The following is a 20,472-nucleotide window of genomic DNA, read 5'->3' as shown; positions in this document are numbered from 1 at the left end:
TAAATAAAAATTAATAATACCTTAACAAAATACAATAACTGTAAAAAATGTGCCCTTTTAAGTAGGTACTTTTATCAAAAGTTGTCTTCTCATGGTCAACGATATATTAACACGACGTTAATAACATTTTATTCAGTATATAAGGCCTCTGAGGGCTGAAGTTGTATCAGTGTTTCTGAATTCAGAAAGCAACACAGACCACTTACAAAATGTTTAAGCTGGTGGTGTTGTCTTGCGTTCTGGCGGCGACGTCCGCAGTGAACATCTATGGAGGATACGCGGCACCTTTCGCACCTCTGACCTACGCTGCGCCGCTGTTGCAGCCTTACAACTACCGCGGACCTTTCTCTTTGGCACCCGGTCAACCCGCCAACGTTCTCGGAGCTGACGGCAGGCCTCTGGACACCTTGGACGTAAACTTAGACCGATCTGCTCACTTCACCGCTAAGGCAATTGACAACGGACTCCATGTTCTCAAGAAACGCTCCGCTGCATTCATTGCTCCTATCGCCGCACCCATCGCAACACCTCTGGCCTATTCCACTCCTCTAGCCTACTCCGCTCCACTTGCATACTCCGCTCGTCTGGCATACTCCGCTCCTCTTTACCAACCGTACAATTATCGTGGACCATTGTCGCTAGCTCCTGGACAACCCGCTAACATCTTGGGTGCTGACGGCAGGCCTCTTGATACTTTGGACGTCAACTTGGACCGTTCTGCTCATTTAACGGCAAAAGCTCTTAGCGGTGAACATATCTTGAAGAAGCGTTCCGCTCCTTTCATTGCTCCCATCAGCACCGTCGCTGTTTCCAGGACGCCACTGATCGCCTCTACCTACACCTATTCAACCCCCATTGTTGGTGCTCCCGTAAGACACATCACTTATGCTGCCACTCCCTTCGCTCACTACCTGTAAAATTTAACACTTGAATTTATTGTAAATACGAAAAGGAAATAAAATTTTATAATACATGACTATTTTACGAGTTTTATTATTAATTTTTAAAATGGGAGAAATTTTTTCTCTACCTCTATAAAGAATACAGTAACAACATTGCGCTATTGATGTTAACTAAGATAGTAAATATAAGCCTTACTCAGTTCCTTAGCCATACAAGAAGTGTGGACATCATAGTCTTCTAAAAATATCGCCAACATTTTGGGTTCCAATAACAGGCTTTTGACTATCATTGAGGTCGAAGGAAATATTTTGCTCAAAATTTTGAGTAGTCTGACTGGCGAAGTGTCTCAACCTTATAGAAAATAACAGCCAAAAAATAGAGCTCTTAAGCGGTGTTGTATTCTTGCGGTGGGTAAGTTAGCTAAAGCTACTGGGAAAGTCAGGGTAAAGTTGGCAACATTCTTGCAATACTTTTGGTGTTGCAAATGCTCATAAGCTCCGATAACTGCTTACCATTATTTGGGCCATAAATTGGTAATAAAATAAAATGAAACCATTTTAAAGATTGTTACTTTCATTCCTAGTTTACTTTCATTTTTGGAAGTAAATATGTATATAAAAAAATTACAAGTTCGTGAAAAGACATACACACATTATTATCAACACATATAGTACTCTTAGACCTAACTTATGTATATATATATATATATATATATATATATATATATATATATATATATAAATCAGTGTAAAAGTCCATAGTTTTATAAATTCTAAGTTTTGACAGGATTTAATAAATAACAAGAGATTTAAGTTTTAAGGTTTTAACATTGAATTATGGTTCAAACTAGTATCTTTTAAATATAATAAATAGCGTTTTCTTAATTGTTATCACCCAAACCAAAACAAACATTTTTATGGCTTATGCAAATGTCCATTATCGCTTTTAAAAGTCAAAAGTATGTTTTAATATAGTCTGAAAACTGTTTTTTAAGTGAACTCATTAAGAATCCATTTTCATATAAGCCCCCGGTATGAAAAAATATGAAGAGTAAAACCTACTGAACGAATGACTTTGTTACGTTTTTGTTAACGCCATCTATCGGAACCTAGTATGGTTCTTAAAAGGCGTTATTTGATTCGATTATTTACTATTTGATATGGTATTAATCTTTTTCTTAGACTAGTAAGCCTTTCTTCTGCCTATTTGACATTCGGTCTGAAGAAGTAAACTTCAGTCGTGCGTCGGGGCCGACACACACACTTTTTTTTCTATTTCATAAGATTAGAAATATTTAAATTATGAAACGTTCTTTTTGTCTAGTTGTTCTTGCATTTTATAGAACATACATAAATTACAATTATGTTTGCTATAAATAATTATTCATGACTAATCATCCCAGTAATTTTTACTGTAAAGTAAATAAAACGGAAGAAATTACTTTAAATTATCGTCATACCCTTTCAGGTTTCGTATAGCAATAATAAAGAATATTTACAGAACTCTTTGCAAGACTGAATGAGGCTCCACTGTCTAAAATCGTAGTAGTAATGTAATGGTGTAAGTGTATCTAGAACTTTATTCAATTCTATTTGTCTAAAACATGTATTGTGATGTTAATTAAAAATTTTTAAATAAAATTTACTACGGAATACCTAAGAATGCATTATTGTCATAAAAACATTTTTTCCTTATTTATTACATACGCTTTACGTTTCAGCCTCTAATATAATACTACTTGGTACAGGCCTCTTTCCCTATATAGGAGAATGATCAGAGCTTAACCCACCACACTACTCCGATGCGGGGTGGTGGATATATTCCCTACTATGAGTAACGATCGCTATCAGGTGTACATGATCGGGACCAACGGCTTAACGTGCTCGCCGAGGCACGATGGGGAGACCCACAAGGTCTTCACAAACACCCGGGTGTGGTCTGGACCACGGCAAACATCTGTATGGCCAATACAAATGTTTGTCATGTGCGGGGATCGAACCAATAACTGCCAGCTCAACAGCCACAAACCAGTGCGGTGACCGTTGCGCCAACGCGTCGTCAATCGCGTCATATTTGAATAAATACTTTTTTATAAATCTTATTTTATGGTATATCATAAATTTTTAAATAATAGCCGTACTTTTTTTAAAGTTAAGTAAAGAAGCTAATTCACAATATGTACTATAAAAAACTATAAAAGCTTGTATTCGATTCTAGTGTAGTTGTATTTAAATATTTCTTTTATTTTCCTGCTTTTAGTTAGGTTGTAGAACGATCTAGAGTTAGAATGCTTTATTAGAGTAAACTTTATACAAAACCTGTTGTAAATTTTATATTTGGTTCTTAAAAATAATTGTAAAAATAATAAGTTACGACGATTATCAATCAATTGTATTATATCATTCTAAAGGATCGTCGCTTAAATATAATAAGTACACTAAATTTACATATATAGATTATTGTAAATACATGATGTTATGGTCATTCTCGACTAGAACAAAAGTCAAGCTCATCCAGATCATGTATCTGGACCTGTGACTGTGTGACTGTGTGAAGGCTAAAGTGATGATGATGAAGTTATAATGTAAATAAAATAAATCGCCAAAATATATGTACGCACATAAGTTCCGAACGAAACTAAATAAGATAATTTTTCTTAGGTTACTTCATTATCACAACAAGATTTTTTGAATGAAAATTAAGAATCTACTTATTGTTTTTATTATATTATTTACTAGCTTCTGCGCGCGACTGCGTCCGCGTGGAACAGAGGCGCGCTCAATACTCGATCATTATTTTGCTGCGATGTTATTTTAAAACTGCGATGTCTCCTGAGATACTCATTGAAATCGAAGTATGTAAAAGGCTTATTATATTTTAAATTAAATACTTGTGATGAATAACGTATTTATTTAGATAAGGATTAATATCATGTTTATAAAAATATCTTCGCAAATAATGCATCATTTTAGAACAAACTTGGTTATCATAAAAAAGGTTATAGTGAGCCAACCTTAAAAGATAGATATATGCTGTTGTGGACTTTTTTTAGAACTTTTAAAAAGGATCAATTCTTCTTTGTGTGATTTTTGCGAAACTTTAACTGTTTTCACAGCGCACGCAGCGGAAGCTCTCAAAAGGAAAAAACCCCCGATGTTGAAACATTCTTCATTGGTGCTCCGCTCCTTTTGAACTTGGCGTGATGATATATAGCCTGTAACCTTCCTTGATAAATGAGCTATCTAACACAAAAAGAAATTTGAAATCGGACCAGTAGTTTCTGAGATTAGCGCATTCAAATAAACAAACAAACTCTTCAGCTTTATAATAATAATATAGATTATTTATTACATATTATACCGTGTGGTGTCGGCCGAGTAGAATAGCACCGCCCCCTTTCTTCCCGTGGGGGTCGTAAAAGGCGACCGCGGGATAAACCTGGCTTAAAATCATCAGGGTCCTGGAGAAGGAAAACTTCATTTGAAACCCGGAATGGGCTCTCCGTCAAGCATTCGTGGCATAGCTCTAAAATACGAAAGACTCCTGCAGCCGAACTGGCTCCACACGTATCGACTCGTCGATCCTGTGGGTCTAGCCAGTGAGGTCGAGAGGGTGACGCAGAGCTTAGGCAACTCTGCGTTTGCCTGAAGAGTGTCCTAGGCGACACAGTCTCTGCCTGACACTGTCTAAATTGTCTGCAATAGACGGACTAAGGCCAATGAGGATGATGATGATGATGATTACGTATTATACGTATTATTAAATCTACGTATTATTAAAATCTACAAAATCGGCGAGTCAGCTAATAAACAATAATTAATTATTGTTTGTCAATCCCTACTAATATTATAAATGTGAATGTAAGTTTGTTTCTTACTCATGCTCATGCAGCGGACGCGCATTCCTGGTCATCACCCACAGCCTTCTCAGCGACTTTGGCACAGCACACTGCACTTCGGCCGGTCAGCAAGCAGAGACGCACTTCTCTCCTGGTCGACGCAGCAGCCAGCCAGTACGCAGCACTACACCACTCCGACTCACTGGAGCATATGCAGCATTACCGCAGACAGTTCCGACTCACCGTGAACTATGCGGCATCTGGTTCCGACTCACTGGAACATTCCACTGGCCCGGCAAGCATCACAAGATGAATGGACGACTTAACCTGCTATCGACCTCCGGTCTCAGAGGGGAGTGATGTGGCGACATCTATCGCGCGAAATACGAACGAATACAAACTACGTAATTAGAGAAAACTGACGTATGCTACATCGCGCTATCAGAGTTTTCAAAGTGATTAAGTATATATACAAAATCCCGACAACAACCGTCGGGGCGTTAGCCCGCCAGACACAACACCCGTCTGGTGGAGGATCCTCCCTTTTCGATGGCCGATGTGATTCTTCACACTACTAAAGTTTATACGTGGTTTATACATTAAAATTGCGTATTATATAAGAAGTAACTATATTACCGGAAATCATTTCGTCGCAAATTCCAATTTTATTACGCCCTTCAGATAAATAATTTAGCTTAAGATGAGCATACAACGTTTCAGACATTCCGGTTTTCAAGTTATTTTGAACCTAATGCTAATAGTATTAATCATATCAATAATCACTCCTTATAGAGTACCCGCCAAATTTCTTTCAGTATACAATATTATGACTGTTACACTTTTCTTTATAACACACAGATAAAAAAAAAAATATTTGTAACAAAAAATTTGGCATATAAAAAAATTAACTTTAAATATGACGCTCATTAAGTCGTTAAATATGATATGTTTATATGTGAGGCATTAAAAAAATGCCCTTTCAAGTGAACTTTTATTCCTTATCAAAAGTTGTCTTCTCATGGTCGTCAATTTGTATCGACGACGTCGTACAAGTTATTCAATTGATGCAAGTATAAAAGAGTCTCCTGTTTACAAATCAGCATCAGTGTTTCTGAATTCAGAAAGCAACACAGACCACTTACAAAATGTTTAAGCTGGTGGTGTTGTCTTGCGTCCTGGCGGCGACGTCCGCAATGAACTTCTATGGAGGATACGCGGCACCTTTTGCACCTCTGACTTACGCTGCACCGCTGTTGCAGCCTTACAACTACCGCGGACCTTTCTCCTTGGCACCCGGTCAACCCGCCAACGTTCTTGGAGCTGACGGCAGGCCTCTGGACACCTTGGACGTAAACTTAGACCGATCTGCCCACTTCACCGCTAAGGCAATTGACAACGGACTCCATGTTCTCAAGAAACGCTCCGCTGCATTCATTGCTCCTATCGCCGCACCCATCGCAACACCTCTGGCCTATTCTACTCCTCTAGCCTACTCCGCTCCACTTGCATACTCCACTCGTCTGGCATACTCTGCTCCTCTTTACCAACCGTACAATTATCGTGGACCATTGTCGCTAGCTCCTGGACAACCCGCTAACATCTTGGGTGCTGACGGCAGGCCTCTTGATACCTTGGACGTCAATTTGGACCGTTCTGCTCATTTAACGGCGAAAGCTCTTAGCGGTGAACATATCTTGAAGAAGCGTTCTGCTCCTTTCATTGCTCCCATCAGCACCGTTGCTGTTGCCAGGACACCACTGATCGCCTCCACCTACACCTACTCAGCGCCCATCGTTTCTGCTCCCCTAAGACATATAACTTATGCCGCTACCCCCTTCGCTCACTACCTATAAAACGGAACACACGAGTTCATTGTAAATACAAAAATGAAATGAAATATATAACATGTGATTACCTTAAGAGTTTTATTGTTTTTTTTTTTAAGAATTGACAAAACGTGCCTTTATTTTAGTACTTCATTATCTCTTAAACTCTACCAAAAAAATATTTAAAAAAAAATATTTTTGCAATCTTTTGTACTTAAGCGGTTCTTACTTAATAAAAAAAATAAGATTATTACGCAGAAAATTGTAAAATTTTAGAAAACACAACAATCGTTTTGCAACTTACAGTTATTTTAACTTCACGCCTTTGACAGTTCGCAAGACAGGATAACGTCTATGTCCGCGTTCCATTAAGCGCCTTCAACGCCCGTGGCGCCCATTCTATCGTTCCACATAAGGTGTGCGTGGTCGTCGCGAGCGATCGCTCGACGTCATAGATAACGTCACTTTTCGCGACCACATCGCCCATCGCCACAAAATTTAGGTGGGTCAAAGTTGACTTTCATCAAAACGTGGTTGGAATTTCAAAAAAAACAACTGTCAATATCAAATTATGAAAGTTATCTCTCATTCAATTCTGCTAAAACACAACAATAAATTCCCGGGTAGGCGTTGTGGGCCTTAGATGGAACGTGCCCTATCAGGTCAGCTAGAAGTAATTATATACTCCGGTCGCCCAGAGGTCGAAATTCGACTATAATTAAAAAATTTAATTAAAGACAACCAAAAAATAATGATAATAAAGAACCTTTTTTTTTTAATTTGACTACAGACTGACAATCAACAAAAGAGTATAATATGCGGGTGTGTGTCAAATACATGGTAGTGTGTGTAATGTTTTTTTTATTGATTTAATATATATTTGTACATAATTTAAAAAAAAAAACATTAGTATTCTACACTCCTTCTCAGTATAAACTATATGTGTACGAAATTTCAAACTCCTCCGTCCGCACAATTTTCTTAAAAGTACGAGTAAAATATATTCGCAGTCTACGTATTATAGTAAGAACAAGAAGTTATTTTTTGGGTGTTTGGAAACAGATCTTATTAAAATAAGTAGTGCTTGTTCATAAAATAGTTAGTCAAGTAAAACATTGCTTAAATAAAAAACAGTTTATCATTACTTGTTTGTAATTCAATATACCTACCTACTTATAAATCCAGAATGCATATTTACACGCGTTCGGAAAGAAGTTATCAACGTTTTTCTACTTTTTTATAAAAAAAATCAAACAACATGTGACATTTATACGCTAAAATTGAACAATGTAACAATTTAAAAAGGTTCAGAAGCCTAATATAATGTTCATCTAAGCCTATTTGTTGCGTTACCTTATCTTAGAGCCTAAAACTCTATTCTACACACAAATATTTTTGCACAGATAACTGTAATAAAGTAAAAATAATCGGAATTGGCTGTTAGTCCCTGTTTGCAACTGAGTGTTATAAGTCAAGTAATATGTCTTTTTCTGTAATAAATTTGTAAAAAGCCAAGACAGATCTTGCCCACTGAAGCTATTTTTTTAATAATAATATTATTGTTAGTGTTTATCTAATTTCTTACATATTTAGTGTTTATCTAATTTCTTACATAAAATTATTAGAATAAAAAAAAATTAATACATAAATTTCCTTTATTTTAATAATGGCAATTACTGAATTAGCATGAATGTGAACAGAATGAGACTAGGACACTGGTGCAGGTTCTGCCACTGCCAATGGAGCAGCAGACCAAGAACGCTCCAGAGCTACGCCAGCAAAAGCTGATGCCATTGAAGAGGACCATTATGAAGTATCTTTGAAGTAGTAGTAAATTTAATACATTAATAAATAACTCTGTAAAAAAATGTGAAAATCGATATTTGTTAAGTTGTTGTCCCTTTTGTCAGTAATCAATCACTATAAGTATTCAACATAATTTTTCGTACTTAAGAGTTAAATGCTTAAGAGTTAAATGCTGTCGCATTGCATTTCACATTTAATTTTCAAAACATGTTTCGTGAATACTGATGTGTCTAGTGTTGTATGTCTTTAAACCAAGAACTTTCATAAACTGGTCAAATTCGGGTTAATTATGTGAATAGACAAGGTGGATAACAAAAAATCATAATTCTAAAGGGTTGCCTTATTCTTTTGTTTGAAAAACATTGTGCTAGGATCATTATTCTAGAATTTATACAAAGGCAAGTTACAAATAAATAAAAATGAAATAAAAGAAAATATACAGGTAACTAACTCTCTTTATTAATTTTATTTTCTTTGACCTTATCCTAATTCAATGTGTGTTTGCTCTTCACCAAGCGTGAGCCCAGGCTCCGTGTCCCCACCCCACAGCAAGAGGAGCAGCGGCGACGGGTGCGAGGACACGTGCAGCGTGCACACCGTTCCACACTACAGGAGCAGCTACTGGAGCAGCTACCAGGGGAGCGGCGACTAACGATCTCTTCTTTAACAAATGGACTCCAGCGTGGTCGATAGCTTTGGCGGTTAAATGAGCAGCACGGTCGACGTTTACGTCCAAGGTGTCAAGTGGCCTGCCATCAGCAGCTAGGATGTTAGCGGGCTGACCGGGGGCGAGTGACAATGGACCTCTGTAGTTGTTAACGCCGATTGGTGCAGCCACAGCAAGAGGTGCGGCCCAAGGTGCAGCCCAGGGTGCAGCTAAGCCACCCCATAATGGAGCTACGACGGCAGCCTCGGCTACCGCCAAAGCCAATATGACAGACAACACCACCAGTTTGAACATTTTGGTCTGTGCTGTTATCAGTTCAAAAGCTAACTGTGAAGTATTCCTCGATAGGTTAGCCTTTTATACCGGTTGAACTTGTAGGACATATTCCAGATGGCTTTGTGACGTTTTAGTTTATGCAATAACAATTATACATTACTAATACATCATATTTAGAAATACTCGTTTCAAGACAATTTATTAATCAAAGATATAATATACCTTATAACGTCTAATATTAGGCCTATGCAATGTCAATAAACAAGAATTTTTTCCGCATTCAAGATCCATTCACTTTTCTAATATTAATATATGCAAAATACACAATGTCAACACGTCAGTATGTACATATAAAAGCATAGAAAATACAACAAAACAGATCAGTTCGCATTGTATAGACTTCTTAAGTCGTCGGTGCAATTGAGTCCCTCCCTGGTCAATTTTTAATATCAGTCATTATAAATAAACGCTTCACATTCAACGGCCTCCAGTAGGATTACAGGAAACACACACAATACACAATCACAAACGCCCAGACCACGACATATGGCCAATACAAACGTCTGTCGTGAGCGGTGATCGAACCCGCGACCCCCAGCGCAACAGCGAACGCTGTGACCGCTGCGCTAACGCGATACTTTAAGAAATTGTTATTACAATTTTTTATAACGCCGCTCCGTCTAATAGGACGTATGTAAAATAACTTAGACTATTTTACGTACCTCATAAAATATTAAAAACTAATTTTTATTCAAATGTGCTTTCAAAGCACTTTTAAATCGTCACTTTACAGATCAAAATTACATTTATTTTAATCAATTACACTTAAAAGAGAAGCTAGCACCGATTCGGAATGTATACGAGTATAGTAACCCATGCTTCCTTATTTAGCAACAAATGCTAAAGTAGTAGTAAGTAAGAGGTAGTTCTTTGTTCCAGTCAGTAGTCCAAAACTAAAGTTTTGTGTTTGTAACTTCAAAAATGAGCGAATTCTATACAAACCTGCAATCCTTATTTTATCAACTTACGAATGGAATTTCGCAAAACTCCTTAATAATAGGTGTCTAGTAACTGTAAACCACCTCCCTGCCAAACATTTATCAAGTAAGTTAGAATAACAATGTCGGTAAAGGACTTCAGCTCCACTGATTATGTCACATTAAATACGTATGTGAGTAATGTACGCGAAATTAGTAGATTACTTTAAAAAATCCAAAATTACTTTATTCAAATAGGATTCGAAAACACTTTTAAATCGTCATTTTACACATTAGAATTATATTTTGTTTTTAAATGAATTATTTATAGTTAAAGTGAAACAAGCACCGAATCGCAATGAAGAATTTGCAGAAAAGTATCGCTACGAAACTCATCAGTTACACTTAAAAAACAGGCCAAGTGCGAGTCGAACTCGCGTACCGAGAGTTCCGTACAAACAAAACTACTGAAAATATTTTTATAACACGATGTAACAAAAAATTTATGCTTTCCGCAATTTTTCCTTTATCTGTGCTATAAGACGTTACTTCGAACCAATTTTCAAGATTCTAAGTTCACGGGAAGCACTCTGTAGGTTTGATTCCCTTTCGAGTGTCGAAAATTTGCAGCATAAACGGCTATATCTTTTGATTACGTTAGCGTAGAATTTTTTAACGGCTCCCAGGGACAGTAGACTTGAGTATTTGATATGAATTTCAACTTGATACCTCCACGTTCCCGAGAAAAAGAGTCTTGACAGACAAACAGACGGACAACAAAAATTATCCTATAAGGGTCCGGTTTTTCCTTTTGAGATTGATGATGATTTTTTTTTTTGTACATATCGTAACCACACATTTTCATCATTAATATAATCTTGAACCGATAATATGTTTTAACCATTAAACCATTTTCTAATATAAACTTTAAAATTATTTTCTGGCAACTGTAAAATTATTATCTGCAAACCTTAGACAAAGGTTTACTTAGATTGGTCGTTGGTGGGTTGCGGTAGTCCTCCGACTTAGGCTTAGAGACAGTTAGACAAACATTGATTGATTTATTGATTGGTTTATAGACAAACATTAGACAGCTGCCTTTTTAAAGAAAATTCTTTACGCACGCTTGACTTTCTTAAAAAAAATACATCGCGTTGGGGGACCACTCCAAACTTTTTTTTTGTACCACTAGGTCGACAAACAAGCGTACGGCGTACCTGATGGTAAGAGATTACCGTATCTTATAGACGCCTGCAACACCAGAAGCATCGCAAGCACGTTGCCAACCCAATCCCCAATCCCCCCCAGGAGCTCTGGTCACCTTACTCACCAACAGGAACACAATACTGCTTGAAAACTGTATTATTTTGCTGTGATCTTCTGTAAGGTCGAGGTACTACCTCAGTCGGGCTTCTCTATATTTTGAGCAGGAAATTCCTGCTGTGCCCTACCTCAGTATACCTAACAATTCTATGGCAAATAGTCTAAACTAACCTAACTTAATTAAGCAACATAGATGAATTTAATAATAAAATTAAGAAAAGAAAACTTTTATAAAATTACTTCAAAATTTTGCGTTTCGGATACGACCGTCAACGACCTCTGCCCAAATAATAAGAATTAGTTAGGTAGGCATGTAATACTAATGAAAAAATGAATAGTGGGTAATAAATAAGTAGGAGCGGTCCCCCTACGCGATGAATTTTAATATTCGAATTATATTATGAATTTTATTATATTTTAATTTTAATATTTTATTCATATATTTTTATATTTTTATACTTAGGTACTTTAAGATTGAGTTTCTTTTATTATTTTTTACTTTTTAAAGGCAACTCAGGTTATTGTAAGGTGTTTTTTTAATTTTTAATTTAATTTTTTTTATGACAGATGTCGGATCATTAACCATAACAGATGATGACTCTGTTTTATAATCGAGTAGAAATCTGATAATTAATTGGTGACATCGATAAAACAGATATCGGTTTATATATATCGGTATAAGAGTATTTTTAAAGTCATCAACCAGTGTACGATAAAAATAATTTGAAATTGACGGCCAATTAGAAATAACTGCTGCAATACACAAAATATAAAAAGATTATTTCCCCGATGAGCATAGAATAAAAAAAGGACTTATAAGTGAAAGCCTCATTGTTTGTCATGTAATGTGTTCGTCACTTGGTCTAATACAGTTCAACATATTAAAATATACTCGCATTTCAGATTGTTATTCCAGACTATATTTTTCTAAAATTTTATTATAATTATTCCGAAAAAAAGATTCATTAAATGCGAAAAAAGAAAAGAAAAATTAAATTGTATATTTTATTAACGTTTACCTTGTTATTATAATAATTCAATATAGGAATATGAATCCGATTCCTCCTTCTGCAGCATTATGCATTTGCAAGCGGCAGAACGGGAGCGAGAACGAAACCCAAGCTCGCTCTTGATTTCATCACGACGCCGCGTTGGCGCAACGGTCACAGCCATGGATTGTCTCTGTTGCGCTGGCAGTTGCGGGTTCGATCCCCGCACACAACAAACATTTGTATTGGCTATAGAGGTGTTTGCCGTGGTCTGGGTGTTTGTGCAGTCTTTATGAGTCTCCCCACCGTGCCTCGGAGAGCACGTTAAGCTGCCGGTCCCGGTTGTTATCATGCACACCTGATAGCAATCGTTACTCATAGTAGGGAATATATCCACCAACCTGCATTGGAGCAGCGTGGTAGATTAAGCTCTGATCTTTCTCCTGCATGGGGAAAGAGGCCTATGCCCAGTAGTGAGATATTATAATAGGCTGAAGCGTGATACAGTATCGATTACAATGTCTTCCAAAAAAATTAAAATATCTCCAAAGTACGTATAATTTGTTACAGTTTTATTATAACTATAAATAATCTATAGACAGTTTATATTTATTGAAGTAAAGGTTCAAATGTTTCGAAATTTGAATTTAATCTTATATCTCTCTTAAATACAAATATTACAGGCTGAAGCGAAGTTTTCATCACATATTGGTATGTCCTAAGTAATAAAAAATTATATTTATAGTTCTAAACGAAAAAAAAATTTAAATCGTTTTGTAAAAAAAAAAAACTTATAAACCCGAACCGCATTTTTGTTTGAGGTTTACTGACTGAAAGTATCATTATAAAAACAATCAGATATTTTTGAAATGATTTCTTTTTGGTTTTAAGGCAGTCAAAATGTATTTCGTATGTAATATCAAAATAATACAATTGCTCAACAATAAAAATTTACGGTGCCTAGAAAATAGGCTCCTTCCTGTATATTATTATAGACTCATTTATATTTATCTGTTCTTAGGCACCTTTAAAAGTAAACTGTAACAGGTAAAAGAAAAAAAAATACATAAATGTGAATAACTCTCTTTTATTACCATGTAACGATTAAAAGATCCTAGGGTATATTTCCTTTGTACTTTCTACCAATGTGCTCCATGTCCCAAACCCCACGGGGCGATGTGTCCAGCGACAGCAGCAGGTGCAATTACTGGAGCAGCAACGTGTGCAGAATGAGACCAAGCAACTGCTGGTGATGCAACTGCCAAAGGAGCAGCAGCCCATGGAACGACACCCCAAGGAGCGACGGCTGATCTCTTTTTCAGATGGTGAATAGCGCCATGATCAAGCGCCTTCGCAGTGTAGTGAATAGCCCGATCAACATTTACACTAAGAGTATCAAGTGGTCTGCCGTCATGAGCCAAAATATTAGCTGGCTGGCCAGGAGCCAAAGAAAGAGGACCCCTGTAGTTGTAAGCACCCACTGGTGCAAGAGGAGCAGTGGCGACGTGAGCAGCTACAGGTGCAACAGCGGCAGCCCAAGGAGCAGCTGCCCAGGGAGCAGCCACGTGTCCTGCCCAAGATGCAGCTAAGTGACCACCCCATAGAGGTGCAATACCACTAGCAGCCACGGAGGCAATGACGAAGGACAACACCACCAGCTTCAACATTGTGGTCTGTGTTGCTATGAGTTTAACAGATAACTGATATTTAGTCCTATTTAGGCATAGCTTTTATACTAAATGAACTTGGAGGCGTTAGTCGAAATACCTTTGTGACGTCATGTAATAAACAACAAGGCGTTGGTCAACCGTACTCGGAAAGAAAATAGTTGCAAGGGTAGCGCAGACATAGCAGATTTTAGAAAAACAAAACCTCATATTAGACCTTACAGCGTACTGAATTAGTACCATTAAAGTTCTAACAATATAATAACACTTCCGAGTTTACCTTGAACTGCATTAAGGTCCATTCTCTGTACCGATACTTACTTAAAGTATGTTGTTTATCCTAAATTCTTAAAAAATACTTAAAAATGAATAAACATACATTATATTTTGTTTATAACAGACTGATAAAAAGTGTTTTTAAAGTCTATTTGTCAAATTTTACGTATTTTTTTACTTTTTCGGCCTATATTTTGAAAATCTCGACTTCAAACAAAAAAAGTTTACGTGATACGACTACGATTATACAGACGTCCAAGGGCTATGGTAACTTTTAACACAATAAAAATGTAATAAAAAAATGTGTGCGTGTACTACTACAGTACACACGTAAGAAGTGAAACTTCCTTATAAACCTATATTTTCTAAAAATGATCTACTATGTGCAACTTTACAGAAATTAGTTATTAAAGTTAAATTAGATAAAGTTTAACAAAAGGCTTTTATTATCATAGACATGAATACAACTAATACAATTATTTCATTTTACCTTATTATTATTAATTAATTGTAATAGAATTATTACTATCGTTGTTATCGTTATTATATATTTTTGTTATTAATGGCATATGGTAACTAAAATATGAAATATATTGTTTACATTCCACAAGACTACTACTACTTTTCGCTCCATTCTCTAAAAGCACTACAAAATTTTTTACCCTTCAAGACTAAAGTTTCTCTTGTGCAAACTCTCATACATCCGATCATTGATTACGCCGATGTCACTTATTTAGATACCACCGAAGAATTGCTTAACAGACTTGAGCGACTACAAAATTTGTGCTTGCGTTTCATTTTCGGCTTCAAAAAATATGATCATGTAAGTCACTTTCGTAAACAGCTTCAATGGCTACCTATCCGCCATCGTAGAAATTTTAGAATACTTTGTTTCCTTTTTAAGACTCTTTTTAATCCTCGTTCTCCTTCGTATCTACGGGACCGCTTTTCTTTCTCTCACGACGATGATTCTCCGTGCAGATCACTTAAACGTTCTCTTCTTCAGATGCCCACCCACCGTACCGAATTTTATTCTTACTCCTTTACTGTACATTCCGTTAGACTTTGGAATTCCCTACCATATGAAATTCGCGATTGCAAAACACTATCGCTATTTAAGAAAAGAGTGAGAAAATTCTACCTTAATCAATCCTAGTCTAAAATCAATTTAATTAAGTGCCCTTATGCGTATTGGAATTTATTATCGTATGTATTATATTATGTATCGTATATGTGTATGTATGTATGTATAAGTATCGTATTATTTGTATCTACGTGTGTATAAATTATTATGTATTTATTTATATATTGTATAATTATGTATTTATATTATATTTTTATTATCTATATGTTTGGATTGTACACGCTAATTTTGCGACTGTTTTATAAGTTTCCTGTAGCAGGACTACTGGAAGAGATTCCATCATGGGATAAGTAGTGCCTTTGTACCAGCATTGTTTATAAGAGCTATTTCCTTTTGCTTTCCTAGTGTACATAAATTGTTAAAAAAAAAAAAAAAAAAGATTTAGTAACCGAGTAGAAACTCCATTCGAATCAACCGTGGTAGATTGAAAGACAAGAAAAAGATGGCGCGTAACGGAAAAATGTGACGCGTAACCGAAAAAATGTGACGGTAATTTTTTTTTCCAACGCCGATAAAGAAGTTTCCCTTAAAAAATAAATTAATACAATCTGAGAGTTTTATTGTTAAAACAAAGTCCTTTTCATACTTTTGAGCAACCTTAAAAATATGTTATAAACTCATACTCGTAATGTAAGTGTCATTCCACGAGATTCCTGAATCGCAGTAAATAAATAATCTTATAACATACACACACATTTGACTATCTGTATATGCGTGTATAAGTAACTTACGACTCTCTATTGCTAATTCCACCAATCTTTAAGGTTTTTCAAAATTGTATGCGAAATTAAAAAAATAAAATAAAAGGCAGTTCACTTAACAACGGAGTTGATGTTACATCTCGTAATGTAAGTGTGAATTTTTAGAGGCATGTATGAATTAGCTAGACTATGTTCTTGGAAAATCCAATTCTAGATCGACAGATTTTTACTACCATTAAGAAAAAAACTCATAGAATAAATACATATTCATAGATGATATATTATTACATAAACGCTAAACAAATGTCAATAATTACAATATTAATAATTAGATTATATATATATTAATAATATATTATTATACAAAACCAAATTGGATAACCATCCAACTGTTAGCTTTATAATACAAAGACCGAAGACACGTAGAAGCGTCTTCGGTGCGATAAAGGCAGCCCTGTGGTCACTATTCTGCCTGCCCAGTGTGGTGACTATGGGCAAAATACATGAGATTGCGACAAGAATTTAGACCATCAGTCTCCGGCAGTCCCGCTATTCCTGGCAATGGCAGTGGTTGAAGTAACAGTTGGTTGAAGGGTGTGAAGAATCACCGGGTTACGGGAGGCTGCCACCCAATACACTCTGTGGCTGGGCCATCACCTTTCCGAACTCGAAGTACTTTGACTTAGTCCAAGTCGTATTAACTGGAGTATACCGGGGTTATGTGAAGTGCAAAGAGAGTGCTAGGACACGATGTTCCTGGATTCCGGGCACTTATTCTACCTCCGTAAAGTTAATGAGCTTTCCCAAGGTAACGTTGATTTTCTGTTTCACAGATCTCTCACTAGCAACCTAGTACTTAAATTCACTGACAGGTAGTCTCTAAATGTGGTACAGGTATATGCACTGACCTCGTCAAACTCTGAAGATGAAATCGAAGCCTTGTACAAAGATATTACAAGCGCCATACTTGACATTACTTCAGCCTTCTACAACGTTCAAATGGGAGACTTCAACGCTAAAGTAGGAGTACAAGATTAGCTCTTTTTAATGAACTTTAATATATGCAGTGGGCATGCAGAGTTCCGATGCTGTAACGATTAACGAGATAGTTTGCCTCCGAAAGGAGCGAGCCTACTTGATAAAATCTACTCTCCAACCCACGGTGCCCCAATATACTATGTGGCTCCGAGCAGTTCCAACTGGAAATCAAAAATCGATTCGATTCACTGGAAACGAATATCGACGTGGACGAAATGATCAACAACGGCATAAAGACGATCTATACGTATACACTAGGTCACAGACACTTTCCGTCGAGGAAATCAACGAAGCAGTCCGAATTTCCTCCCGAAGCCTTGGATCAGATGCGGCTTATGAATCAGAATAAGGAGTCCAAGTTAAAAAAAGACCATTAACAGAAAGCCTTTGACTCTGTTGAGACCTTGGCTGTCTTAGATTATCTGCAGAGATGTCATATCGACTCGCGATACATTGAGGTACTGAGATGTCTCTACGAAGCGGTGATGATGACCGTCCATATCCAAGACCAGCGAACAATGCTCATTATCTTTCGTCACTGGGTAAGACAGGGAGATGTAATATTACGGAAACTGTTTACATTTGAGCAGGAGGAGGTCGTTAAGATCTTGGATTCGGGGGATGAAGCATCGACGTACATCTCTCACCTTCGGTTCGCCGACGATATCGTCATTTTTGCGAAGACACTGAAGGAGCTAAGCCAAATGCTGGGCGACCTAAACGAATCCTCCTGCCGAGTCGGTCTCGGTATGAATTTGGACAAAACAATATTTATGTTTAATTATGTTAATGTCGATGGTACCCTTTTAGAAGTTTTTCAGGATTATCTCTATCTAGGCCGTACAATTCAAGTTCGCCGCAACAACTTCGAGAACGTAGCCGATAGGAGGATTCAATTGCGAGGGACCAAGATATTTAACGCAAACTTAAAGAGGCAGTGGACTACGATAGCTTGATGTAGTTACCAAACGACCAAACCAAACGAATTCTCCTACTGTGTCTGTCTGTTCAAAATAATCTCAAAAACTATTGAATGGGGTTTTAATGGGATTTTTGCCAATAGATGAGTGGAAAATTTAGCAGGTATGATTTTATTTCATTCGTTGAAATATTATATTATAAGTATATATATGATGGTCATTAAAGAAATCGAATTAAATTCGCTTTTATTGAAAATAAGCTCTTATCTAAACCTACTACTTTACCTTTATATAATAAAACAATGTATGGTCGAATTATTCCTTTTTTAAAGCTCTACAAAAAAGATCTTGATTGCATAGTATGCTATAGTAGATATATGTCTATCTTCTAAGCATAGCTATACTCATTTTAACTTTAAAAAAATCTCGCTTTATGCGACCACGACCCGTGGCCGCGCTTCGCTGCCATTGAAATCAACCCGTGCAAAAACGCTGCGGGGCGCTAGTTAGTTATAAAAGTAGTTGTTTCTGAGTTTACTCCTTATGAAACGACGTAAGGGTGTGAAACAGCAAAACGGTAGCGATGCTGAGGGTGAAGCTTTTCAGCGCTTTAAGCTGTTGCAAATTATAGGTATAATATTTGTGCTTACTGTGATGCACTCATAAAGTAAGGTATATAGCTTGACTTATATATATCACTATATATTTAAGTCGAGCTATATACCTTTTTTTAACGTGGGCATCATTAGAAAAAATTAACGTTTTTTTGGTAATTTACGTTTTTCTATCCGCTATATTCAAAAAAATATTTTTTTACAAAGTGTAACTCTGTAAAAAAAATGTGAAAATCGATATTTGTTAAGTTGTTGTCCCTTTTGTCAGTAATCAATCACTATAAGTATTCAACATTATTTTTCGTACTTTGTGAGTTAAATTCTGTCACATTTCATTTCACATTTAATTTTCAAAACATTTTTCGTGAATACTGATGTGTCTAGTGTTGTATGTCTTTGAACCAAGAACTTTCATAAACTGGTCAAATTCGGGTTAATTATGTGAATAGATAAGTGAATAAAAAAAAATTCTAAAAGGTTGCCTTATTCTTTTGTTTGAAAAACATTGTGCTAGGGTCATTATTCTAAATAAATAAAAATGAAATAAAAGAAAATATACAGGTAACTAACTCTCTTTATTAATTTTATTTTCTTTGACCTTATCCTAATTCAATGTGTGTTTGCTCTTCACCAACCGTGAGCCCAGGCTCCGTGTCCCCACCCCACAGCAAGAGGAGCAGCGGCGACGGGTGCGAGGACACGTGCAGCGTGCACACCGTTCCACACTACAGGAGCAGCTACTGGAGCAGCTACCAGAGGAGCGGCGACTAACGATCTCTTCTTTAACAAATGAACTCCAGCGTGGTCGATAGCTTTGGCGGTTAAATGAGCAGCACGGTCGACGTTTACGTCCAAGGTGTCAAGTGGCCTGCCATCAGCAGCTAGGATGTTAGCGGGCTGACCGGGGGCGAGTGACAATGGACCTCTGTAGTTGTGAGCGCCGATCGGTGCAGCCACAGCAAGAGGTGCAGCCCAAGGTGCAGCCCAAGGTGCCGCCCAGGGTGTAGCTAAGCCACCCCATAGTGGAGCAACGACGGAAGCCTTGGCTACCGCCAATGCCAATACGACAGACAACACCACCAGTTTGAACATTTTGGTCTGTGCTGTTATCAGTTCAAAAGCTAACTGTGAAGAATTCCTCGATAGGTTAGCCTTTTATACCGGTTGAACTTGTAGGACATATTCCAGATGGCTTTGTGACGTTTAAGATTATGCAATAGTACATTACTATAACATCATATTGAGAAAGATATTTATTTCAAGGATAGGACAAACGACACTTGAAAATAATCAATATAAGACATAAAAATAAACCTTATAACGTCTAATATTAGTCCTATACAATGTCAACAAATTACATAACTTTTTCCGCATCACAAAGATCCATTCACTTTACTAACATTGATATGTACACCATGTCTAAAGTATATTTCATTTAAAAGCGTAAACGATACAATCAAGTAGATAAGTTCTAATTTTATACATAAAATTCATCAGTTCTTTTGCA

General features: G+C 36.7%; 5 protein-coding genes across 5 annotated transcripts; 2 read left to right on the top strand and 3 right to left on the bottom strand.

Moving 5' to 3' along the window:
- Positions 1-171: 171 nt before the first annotated feature.
- On the top strand, positions 172-979 carry LOC123659691. The gene has a single exon (XM_045594881.1). The coding sequence runs from the start codon at positions 210-212 to the stop codon at positions 915-917; it is 708 nt and encodes a 235-aa protein (XP_045450837.1). The 5' UTR covers positions 172-209; the 3' UTR covers positions 918-979.
- A 4,869-nt stretch (positions 980-5,848) lies between these two features.
- LOC123659690 lies at positions 5,849-6,661 on the top strand. Its single transcript, XM_045594880.1, has one exon. It carries the CDS (start codon positions 5,887-5,889, stop codon positions 6,592-6,594), a length of 708 nt encoding a protein of 235 aa, XP_045450836.1. The 5' UTR covers positions 5,849-5,886; the 3' UTR covers positions 6,595-6,661.
- Positions 6,662-8,208: 1,547 nt separating this feature from the next.
- On the bottom strand, positions 8,209-9,400 carry LOC123659695. Its single transcript, XM_045594885.1, has 2 exons — positions 8,858-9,400; positions 8,209-8,416 (listed from the first exon to the last, which is right to left on the bottom strand). Exon 1 carries the CDS (start codon positions 9,332-9,334, stop codon positions 8,882-8,884), a length of 453 nt encoding a protein of 150 aa, XP_045450841.1. The 5' UTR covers positions 9,335-9,400; the 3' UTR covers positions 8,209-8,416; positions 8,858-8,881.
- Positions 9,401-13,676: 4,276 nt separating this feature from the next.
- Positions 13,677-14,339, bottom strand: LOC123659694. Its single transcript, XM_045594884.1, has one exon. The coding sequence runs from the start codon at positions 14,270-14,272 to the stop codon at positions 13,745-13,747; it is 528 nt and encodes a 175-aa protein (XP_045450840.1). The 5' UTR covers positions 14,273-14,339; the 3' UTR covers positions 13,677-13,744.
- A 5,182-nt stretch (positions 14,340-19,521) lies between these two features.
- Positions 19,522-20,122, bottom strand: LOC123659861. Its single transcript, XM_045595027.1, has one exon. The coding sequence runs from the start codon at positions 20,055-20,057 to the stop codon at positions 19,593-19,595; it is 465 nt and encodes a 154-aa protein (XP_045450983.1). The 5' UTR covers positions 20,058-20,122; the 3' UTR covers positions 19,522-19,592.
- Positions 20,123-20,472: the final 350 nt, after the last annotated feature.

The sequence above is a fragment of the Melitaea cinxia genome, chromosome 14, assembly GCF_905220565.1.
Source record: "Melitaea cinxia chromosome 14, ilMelCinx1.1, whole genome shotgun sequence".
Taxonomy (NCBI): domain Eukaryota; kingdom Metazoa; phylum Arthropoda; class Insecta; order Lepidoptera; family Nymphalidae; genus Melitaea; species Melitaea cinxia.
The sequence above is the reverse complement of the archived record's forward strand: the minus strand, read 5'-3'. Positions and strand labels throughout refer to the sequence as shown.

What these genes read in the sequence shown, in the direction of transcription:
- LOC123659691 (XM_045594881.1), top strand. Translation starts at nt 210, where the DNA reads ATGTTTAAGCTGGTGGTGTTGTCTTGCGTTCTGGCGGCGACGTCCGCA.
- LOC123659690 (XM_045594880.1), top strand. Translation starts at nt 5,887, where the DNA reads ATGTTTAAGCTGGTGGTGTTGTCTTGCGTCCTGGCGGCGACGTCCGCA.
- LOC123659695 (XM_045594885.1), bottom strand. Translation starts at nt 9,334, where the DNA reads ATGTTCAAACTGGTGGTGTTGTCTGTCATATTGGCTTTGGCGGTAGCC.
- LOC123659694 (XM_045594884.1), bottom strand. Translation starts at nt 14,272, where the DNA reads ATGTTGAAGCTGGTGGTGTTGTCCTTCGTCATTGCCTCCGTGGCTGCT.
- LOC123659861 (XM_045595027.1), bottom strand. Translation starts at nt 20,057, where the DNA reads ATGTTCAAACTGGTGGTGTTGTCTGTCGTATTGGCATTGGCGGTAGCC.